The 10,220-nt window shown below is 35.1% G+C and overlaps 1 protein-coding gene across 1 annotated transcript; it reads right to left on the bottom strand.

The window, feature by feature from the left end:
- Positions 1–957, bottom strand: LOC104871144 (olfactory receptor 4P4). Its single transcript, XM_010636948.1, has one exon. It carries the CDS (start codon positions 955–957, stop codon positions 1–3), a length of 957 nt encoding a protein of 318 aa, XP_010635250.1.
- Positions 958–10,220: the final 9,263 nt, after the last annotated feature.

The following is a 10,220-nucleotide window of genomic DNA, read 5'->3' as shown; positions in this document are numbered from 1 at the left end:
TCAGTGACAGGCAGGGATGTTTTTCAATCTGTTTCTTTTACTTTCTGTGAGGAGGCACCAAAGTTTCTTGATGGCATTCTTCATCTCCATATTTCTGAGTGTGTAAATCAGAGGGTTGAGCATGGGGGCAATGATGGTATAAAAAAGAGCAAACACTTTGTCTTCTGGAAAAGTAGTAGCCGGGCGAATGTAAATAAATAGTAAGGGAGCAAAAAAGAGGACCACCACAGTGACATGAGAACTGCAGGTGGAGAGGGCTTTGCGGCGACTCTCTGCAGAGTAGGACTTCACAGTGTATAGGATCACCCCGTAAGACATCACCAAGACCACAAAAATCACCAGGCCCATCAGGCCAGAATTGGCAATGACCAAGAAGCCAATTTTGCTTGTGTCCATGCAGGCCAGCTTCAGCAAAGGATACACATCGCAGAAGTAGTGGTCTATTTCATTGGGGCCGCAGTAGGGTAAGAAGATGGCGAGAACAAACTGACCAAAGGAATGCAGGAATCCCCCCACACAGGAAGCTAAAATCAGGAGGTCACACCTTTGCCTGCTCATGACAACCGTGTAGTGCAGTGGCCTGCAGATGGCCACGTAGCGGTCATAGGCCATCGCCGTGAGGATGAAGACCTCGATGCCCCCGAAGAAGTGCATGGTGAACAGCTGCGTCATGCAGCCACTGTAGGAGATGGACTTCTTGGTCGCCAGCAGATCAGTGATTAGCTTGGGGGTCACCGTGGATGTGTAGCAGAGGTCTGACAGTGCAAGGTACCTCAGGAAGAAATACATGGGCTGGGTAACCAGCGGGGTGCCGGTGATGGAAACCATGATGAGCAGGTTTCCGGTCACAATGGCAGCGTAACAGAGCACAAACAGGAAAAAGCAGAGGACTTCTACTTCCTTTTTCTGAGAAAGTCCCAGAAGAATAAATTCTGTGATATTATTCCTATGTTCCATGATAGGGAGCAGTTTACAGCTACTTGAAATTAGAAGAATTATTCATTACTGTGAGATGGATTTAAACATGGTGAAGTTGCTGTCCGAGGGAGTGGAGTAGATTGTACTGGATAAGATTCAAAGGTGGAAGAAAGTCTCATTTGTACTTAGGAAGACTGAAGGAAGGGGTTTTGTCATTTTCTTGAAAATATTAATTATTAGTAATATCTTTGGCCCCTGAGATGAAGATTAGCATTTTAGCATTGTGTGTGTGTGTGTGTGTGTGTGTGTGTGTGTGTGTGTGTGAGACCGTTCTATCAGCTTTAATTAGCAAACATAACTGGATATTGTGCTCATTAGAACTATAGAATTCACACTTTGGTTTGGAAACGTCAGATCTTTTGTTCTGTTTATTGTTTTTTTTTGTTTGTTTGTTTGTTTGTTTTTTGGTACCAGGGATTGAACTTGGGTCCTTGCGCTTGCAAGGCCACTGAACCACTGAGCTAAATCCCCGGCCCAGTTTATTGTTTTTAAAATACACAAAAATTAAATGTTAAGAGTGAAGACACTTAAAGTAAAAGTATATGAAGCTTAATATGTGAGTAGTATAAGCAAGATCCTACCATGTATCCTGTGTGGAAATGTTATATATAGAAATCATCGAATGTATTTGGAATCATGAAGTTTCTCCTGTACTTAATTTATAAATGTATTCAATAGATAAGTCTACCTGACTTATAATCAGTGCATTATGTGTCATGGTCAACCACAGGGATAAGAAGAAAAGACTGTGAAATCCATTTATCAAAGCATTATCATCTCAGATGTAAAAAATATTTATATATTTGACATTTAGCAATAATTTCAGGATAGTATTCATTGATTTGTTTTAGATTTTACTCTCATCCAATCCGTTACTTACCTGAATAAATGAACTTCTTTTCAATCAATGGAAACAAATTATCCATCTTTTCCTAATTCAGTCCTGGGGAAGTGCACACTTTTTTCTGTTTCCACGTTATTACCTTAGTATTTGGGGCTGAGTTTTCCTTCTTTCCTTTGTCACAGTGTTAAAGCAATGTCGTACCAAGGGCATTAATATCCTTATGATAATAGTTGTTATATAATTTCTCACATAAGAGAAGCAATGCAACATTCAAGTTTGTGTGTCTGATTTCTTTCCCTGAATATCAAGTTGCATCCTTTTACCTGTAAGTGCTCAAGTTTATCTCTAGCAGAGCAGATGCCATTGTGTATAAGTATTTCTATACCTAACTTTTTCCTTTTAGTCTTTTTGCCATTTAAAGTAGTGTACATAAACATAGAAATCCATCTTTTTGGAACTGAAATTAATTGCTACAAAATTACCTTCTGGCATTTATTATACAAAATAATAAAGAAGAAACATTCACAGTGTTCAAATAAGCCACTTAATATAATCATATGCATTTAATTCAAGCCATTGCTTTACTCTTTGAGATTCTTATTAAGGAATGGATCAAATCATAGTTTAAGGAAACAAGGCTTAGAGTTTCTTTTTAGACTGAAAGTGGAAAATTAATTACCAAGAGTATTTCAAAGTAAATTATTTTCAATATGTTAGATAAAATACAACATTATTTTCAAAAGGATAATCATAAAAATTAATGAAATCCAGTTTATTAGAAGGAAGGGGCATTTGAAAAGGACTTGCTATTTAGTTTTTAAAGTTTATGCAAGGCTGGATAACTGTAATCCATGTTCCTGAATCACTTGACAGTGTTGTGTCCCCTATTTTGGAAGAGTCTGTAGAAATCTGAGAAGCGTGACTCCTCCATGCCTGTAAGATCCATTTTGTGTTTTCACACTTTTAAATCTCTCACAGTGGCAGTTCATCAAGAGAGACCCTTTAAAATATTGGGGTACTTGGGCGACAAAATGACACTCAATCTCTTCCATCTCTCTGTACTCCCACCTCACTCGGTGGTGGTAGATACACCATACCCTCCTGCAGATTTCAATGCTTACTTAAGTATCAACAGGTGTTGAGCGTGAAGTAGGTCATTAAGAACTTCCTGTGGATCTGACCTAGTTTCTGATTCTGACATGCAAAACAGTGGTTTTACCTTTCTTCCAAAGACAGCTAAGAAATTTACAACTACACAGGGAGCTTGATTCCTTATTTATCACTGACGCTGAAGTCTTCTAATACTAAAATTGCACCAAAGCGGCCTTCTGCCCAGTCTCCTTCACAGCATGCTACTCTAACTCCTGAAGCATGTGTGCCTTTGTACCATCCCAGTCCTCAGAAGTCGCAGCAGTGTCTACAGTGTAGATTTCAGCACCTCTCACCAGCCTTCCTTCAGATTGTGCACTTAGTGGAGCTGGACTTTTTGCCATTCGTAACTGAGTCTTATTTAAAATTTTACGGAACTCCTACAGTTTTAAAATACAGGTTTCACGGACAACTATGCTTCACCGCATATATAAAATTAAAACTTCTACATCTTCTGGTTCTTATTACTACCCACATTTCTTTATGTCACTTATTTATTTTGCTATTATGTGCTATTGTTTAATTCTCTAAGGGAACTGGAACTTGGTTATTGTGTGGACCACAGCCTTAATTTTCCTTTATCTTGGACATAATGAGAGAAGGAGTAGAACAAAACAAAATTGTGTGACCTATTTTTGTGTTGAATATTGGGTGTTTAACTTTTGAATGAATGATACAACATGTCTTTATATCACATTTTTGTTTGTGAAGTAAGGAAAATGAAAGTTATCTTCTGTTGATTTGTATAAAGTCTAATTAATTCATTAATTATTGACTACTCTGTGGAAAGCATTGTGCTTAGTGGGCAAAAGAGGAAAATCACTGAGGCTTCACTGAAATTTCTATTTAGTGAGGTAATAGACTGGTTCTCTCATGGTAGGATTGTAAATAACTCAGTCAACAATCGTGGAAAATTCAGTAAATGAAGATATATATTAATATTTAATGTTATATAGCATCTGACAGTATCCTATTGTAAAGTAGTAATTTCCTTCCATTCTTTATTTTATGCACTGTAGTTTGATATTTTAATTATAATAGGAATTTGCCTAGTTAATGAATAAAGTTAGTTTCAATATTTGAAACACAATGAAATGTGGGTCAGTTTTAAAATATAGTTACCATCTTAATTATTTGCCATACTGAGGAACTTTAAAAGCTCAGAGTATTTATAATCAATTGACAAAGGTGGTGAGGCCATAGTTGAAAACAGTCATAAGGGAAAAGACAAAATATGAGAAAAGGGAAAAATGGAAACAAAGTATTTTGCAAACAGGGCTGGGTGGAGGGGGTGAAGGGAGGGCAGGGGTATGGGGAAAAATGAGAACCAAGATCTGTCATGTAAAGGTACGAGATTCCAATGATGAATTTAACTGTACTGTACACTTAAAAAGTACCAATAAATTCAATAAGATTAAAAAATAAATAAAAATAAAATAGTCATCCTAATTTCTACCAGCCTCCTGTGCACTAGCAATAAAGTGACCACATGAAATACACAATTCAAACTTGCCTCAGTTCTTAGCAAAGTTTTCCCTAAAATCCTAATGGCTCCTCTCTGGTGATGCCCCAAATGTGCTCTGCCTTGTCCTTCACTCCTTGAGTCATCCTGCAGGAATATTCTGATAGTCTTCACTGATTTTCTTATTTTTACAGAGAGCCCAGATTTTGCTGAATTATGATAGAAAGAGCAATATTTAAATATAAAAATAAGAAACACAAAGTACAAATGTGATGCATTCTGACAGTCGTCAGGCAATCATAACAAATCTGTTTGCCACATTGTGCATCTTCCAGAGCTCTCCTTCTCAGGTTTTCCTGTAACTCTTTGTGGGAAAACAGATCACAGATCTATACTTTGTTATGTCTCCCTGACTGTCTCCAAGTCATGAAAAAAATCACCACCATTTGAACTGACAGCAGTTTTCAAAAACAAGTGATCATTTGTAGACTGTTTTAAAAAAATGTGAAGAAGTAGTCTGCATTATCAAGTAAATGGAATAATAGTTTCAATAATTGTTTGTTGTAAATTTATTGTACATGACATTTCCCATAAATATTTGCAAATATCCTTAAATTTATATTCAACAAGAAATTTAAAATTATAATTCATATTGCTCTTTAGATTAGGATAACCTGAGGATTGCTTAAATGAAATTTAACCTGTGTCCTGCTTACTGGGTTCTTGATTTTAATCTAAGACACAGGCAATGCTCCATGACCACCCTAACTCAGAATCAACCAATATGTTCAGTGAATATAAAGTAAATATATCTAGTTGTCATTCTGAAGAATTCTGAGGAGAGAACTTACCCACTTTCAATGAGAAAGCTGTCCCATTGTTTTTAAAATAAATTTGAGTCCTTTTCCAGTTGTATCCTAATATTCAAGAGAAGAATTAGCTGGTATTTTCATCATTTATATTGGTAACTCTTCTTTGCCCCTCCTCAAAGAGCAACTCCAGGGAAAGTGAAGACTAAGATAACTCACTGCTCCAACTGATTCCCAAACAGCATTTCCTGGGAGACATTGTACATGCAGAAATGTACTGTGTCCTCTCTGTGAATCTGGGGATTTCCCTTGGGATAATCTGACCAAGATGGGGCAGAACACTTTGAAGGTTGTTCAAAGGTCTAGAAATAGTAACATCACACAAGTCATCTTTGTTGCTGTGCACACATGGACACTTACATGACAACACCTTGCATTTTGCTAGGAGAATAGTTATGCAAGACCTGATGACCTGGAAAGAAAGGACCTAATACACAAGTACAAAAACAAGCAAACAAAAAGAAATCTCTGAGGCACAAAGAGATGGGAAATGTATGTTTCCTAATCTAATGAAACTTTTAAAAATGTCAACATTGTCAACCTTCCCTTTTTAATGTGTGTGGCTTTTCATTTTCCAGCCAAAATGTTGCCCAAGGAATCCATTATGAATCTATCTCTGTGATTAAACATTTCCATGAATTTTTTACTTTATGGCTTTATTTTTATTAAAATGAGTGTTTATAAAATTAATTTCATTGTTACATTTAATTGTTTATTTAATTTTTTATGTCCATTCATATTTGTTTTATATAGTTGGGCACACTTGTGTTTGGTATATATATTTATTATTTGCATCTCTTCCTCTTTGACTGTTCCCTTTAGAAGAATGTAGTGTCCTTCTTTGTCTCTGTTAATCAGTGTTGGTTTGAAATTCACATGATCTTCAAAGAGGTCAGCTATTATTATTATTATTTTTTGGTTCCTGTCCCATGGAGTATTGTTTTCAATCCTTTACCTTTCAGTCTATGAGTTACTTTTTGAATTAAGTGTGTTTCTTGTATGTAGCATATTGTTGCATCTTGCTTCTTGATCCATTCTGCCTATTTCTTTTTTTTTTTTTTGAGTTTATTGGTACATTTAGGGATACAGTACAGTTACATTCATTGTTGGGATCATGTACCTTTACATGGCAAGTCTTGATTCTCATTTTTTTCCCCTTACCTCTGCCCTCCCTTCACCCCCTCCTCCCCTCCCCCTCTACAAACACTTTATTTTCATCTTTTCATTCTCTCACATTTTTTTCTTTTCCCTTTTTGTTCTTCCCCTACGTATCACACCTTCCCTACACCTTTAGCTCCTTTCCTCCCATTTCTAAATGTCAGTAATCTTATTAGAATCTTATGCATTGTTTCTGCCTATTTCTTTTGATTGGTGAATTGAGACCATTAACATTGGTGGTATAACTGATATGTATTGACTTATTCCTATCATGACTTTTTTTGTTGGATTCTCCCCCTTTACATTCAATTTCTTGTTGTGCCTGATGTATTCATTCTTCTGGGCTTCTGGGGTTGATATCCTTGTTGTCATTTCCTAGAATATTGTTTACAAATTTTTGGAATGCTGATTTGGTATTCCTGAAGTTCCTAAGGTCCCCTTTGTCATGAAAGTATTTTATTTCTCCATCAATTTTGAAAGATAGTTTTGCAGTGTACATCATCTGGGTTGGAGGCTATTTTCCTTTAGGGCATGAAATACTTCACATCAAGCTTTTCTTGCCTTGAGTGTTTGTGTCGAGAAGTCTGCTGTGATTCTGGTAGGCTTTCCTTTGTGTGTGATTTGTTTTTACTGACTGCTTGTAAATTTTTTTTCTTCTGTTGGATTTCTGGAATCTTAATTATTATATTTCTATATGTAATTTTTTTTATCATGGCTAGTTGCAGACCCATATGCTTCACTTATCTGTATGTCAAATTGTTTTCTCCTACTTGGGAAGTTTTCTGCCATTACTTCTGTGAACAGGTTTTTTATGTCATCTACATTCACTCCCATTTCTTCCTTGACTCTTATCAGTCTCATATCATTCTTCTTTGCAGCATTGAATAGCTGTTGGATTGATTTCTCATGGTCCCTTAGTATTTTTAAGAAATATTTCTTAGTGCAATTCACTAATTGCAATGTATGTTCTATATCTGAAATTCTACCTTCACATTGGCTCATTCTACTGTGTAAACTTTCAGTGGAGTTTTTAACCTCCTGGAAATCTGTTTACATCTGTTTTATGGATTCCATTTGCTTCCTCTGTTGGGATTCCATCATGTTCCTCAGCTCTTCTATTTTTTTTTATCTGTGTCAGCTCTAGATTTATTAATCATATCTTGCACTATGGGCACAATCTCTGCTGTTATCTGAGATATTATTTCTGACTTCATTTTTTCCAGATCCTCTTCTTTTGTCAATTCTGAGAGTCCAGGTGGTTGAGTATCAGATTGTTCCATCTTGTTTCCCTTTTGGGTTGTCTTAGGTGATCTGGAAGTCTGGTTTTGGGGCTTGCTTCTGTGTCATCTCATTTCAACAGATTCAGCCTATTGTGCCTTTATTGAGACAACTTTTTGTTCGCCCAGTGGTCTTCAACTCTCAGGAAGCCACCAAGAGGCCTTTTCTGTGCTGCTCACCAGAATACCAATTCCTGGGTTCAAATGACAGATGCTATGGGGCAGGCTTCTGACTGAAGCTGGTGTGCCTGTGTGACTCTTTTGTGGAAGGGCCTTGGCCACCCAGATTTACCCTAACCTCTGTGTTTGGGGTGCTACCCTGCCTGGGATTTGCCTGCACCTGCACTTGTCTGGACCACCCCACTGCTCCCTAGGATCTGTGCACACTCACAGATGCCATGGGGAGGGCCTCTGACACTATTTAAATGAATTCTATTTTTAACTGATATATAAATATCAAAAGGAAAAGAAAAAAGAATACAAAGAAGGGATAGAAAGGAAGATTAGAAAAACAGAGTGATATTAAATAATAACACAGTAATACATCTAAAGTTGTAACATAATAACACATCTAAAGAACAAAACAATCTCCAAACTAGTAAGAAAGAAATTATTAAATTCAGAGCAGAAGTTAATGAAATTGAAATTTGAAAAAGAAGAACAAGAGATCAATAAACAAAAGATTTGTTTCTTTGATTGAGAAATACTTAGTCAAATTTACCAAAAGAAAGGCAGAAAACTGAAACTATAAAAAGGATAGATGAAAATAATAAAATCAAAACACACAGTAAGAAAATCTATATGCTTATTAGAATTATTTGAAAAAATTCTAACAATGAAGAAAAGCCAGGCCCAGGTGAAATTACCCGAGTTTTCCAGACCATTAAGTAAAGATGGACACCAATGCTCCTCATACTTTCCCATATAATTGAAAAGGGGAAAATGCTTTCAAACTCAGTGTTTGAAATCAGCATTACCTTGCTACCAAAAACAAATAAGGACTCAACCAAAAAAAAAAAAAAAAGTAAAGAAAAGAAAACAAAAAAGACATGTACAGGCCAACATGTTTGATGATTATACTGAAAACAAACTCTCATATGATTCTCATAAACAGATTACAATGATTCATTAAAACCATGCATCACAATTAAGTCAGTTTTTTCCCAGGGATGAAAGATGGTTCAACATATATGAATAGATTCAAGGATAAAAATTACAGAATTATTTCATAATAGATTTCAAAGACTCAAGTAATTGATTATATTTTCTGTAGTAGTGAAATAAATTAGGACACAATGACTTATTCTTCAGTTTTGACTCTACTCAATATTCTGAGTTCCTCATGCCTGGAGCATATTACTGAATTTGATAATCTATTGATATAATTAGTATGTGATGTCTCAGCCCTGTAATATTTTGTCACATAGATGATATTTTACTTTACATGCCTGCACATGTGTGCAATAAATGACTCACAACATATGTGTCACATAATTAGATAAGACTGCTTCTATGCATTTAGTTTTGTTTGTCCCTTTCCTTGTGAAGATTTATATGCTCACATGGGTTTTTATCTTCATACTTATGTTTGTTTATGTCAACTCTCCTTTTTATTTATATATATTATAAATATATTAAATGACAGAGATTCAAATTAGGTTCTTTGGATAAGAATTTGATAAGAAAATCTGTAGTTTAAAAATATGGTGTTAGAAATAAGTGGGGTTCTGGGCCTTGCTGCTGGTCCAAATTAACATGTGAGGAAAACAAAAACAAAAAATAACAGATGTATTTGAACATGGTCATGTTATTTGCCATCTTTGGATATTTGATATGTTATCATAAAACAAAAGGGTATGGAATGCATAAGTTTTTATGTAATTCACAATATAAGTGCCAGTTTCCTTTTTGCTTTGTTATTGTCTAAAATAATTCAGATTAAATTTCTTCATTTAAATCATGGCACCACTCTGCCATCTAGTGGTTGTTATATTTTTACCATTTAGAAGCTTAAAAATGTGTGCTATGGGCTAGCATTTTGGAAGTGGAATTTGTGTTACTGAATATATGAAACAAATTTTACCAACCACCATGATCTGACTAAGTGTAAGAGAAAAATAGCAGTACACTTGGTAATATTTTTGGAACAAAAAAATCAATATTTTGTTCTCATTGTGTCCAACAAAAAACTTTTAAAACAAATGCAATTGTTTATTCATGTGAAACAAGAAAACAAAGTAAGATTTTAAGAGATCTGGGTTTTATTTGTTGATTTTTAATATAATAATGTATATTTCTGAAATAATTTATTAAAATATTTTCAAATTTTTCATTTGTTATATTTTGCAGATCCTTATTGTATTCTGAAACTGAGAATCTAAGAGTATGAAAGTTTGTTAGTGACTTGTAAATACATTGTTTTGGAAATTTTAAAATTAAGATGATTCATGTACCTAAATAAATATGAATGAGTAGTTTTGGCA

This window comes from Fukomys damarensis, unplaced genomic scaffold (assembly GCF_012274545.1).
Source record: "Fukomys damarensis isolate Sample0158 unplaced genomic scaffold, DMR_v1.0_HiC HiC_scaffold_117, whole genome shotgun sequence".
In the NCBI taxonomy this organism is placed as follows: Eukaryota; Metazoa; Chordata; class Mammalia; order Rodentia; family Bathyergidae; genus Fukomys; species Fukomys damarensis.
The sequence above is the reverse complement of the archived record's forward strand: the minus strand, read 5'-3'. Positions and strand labels throughout refer to the sequence as shown.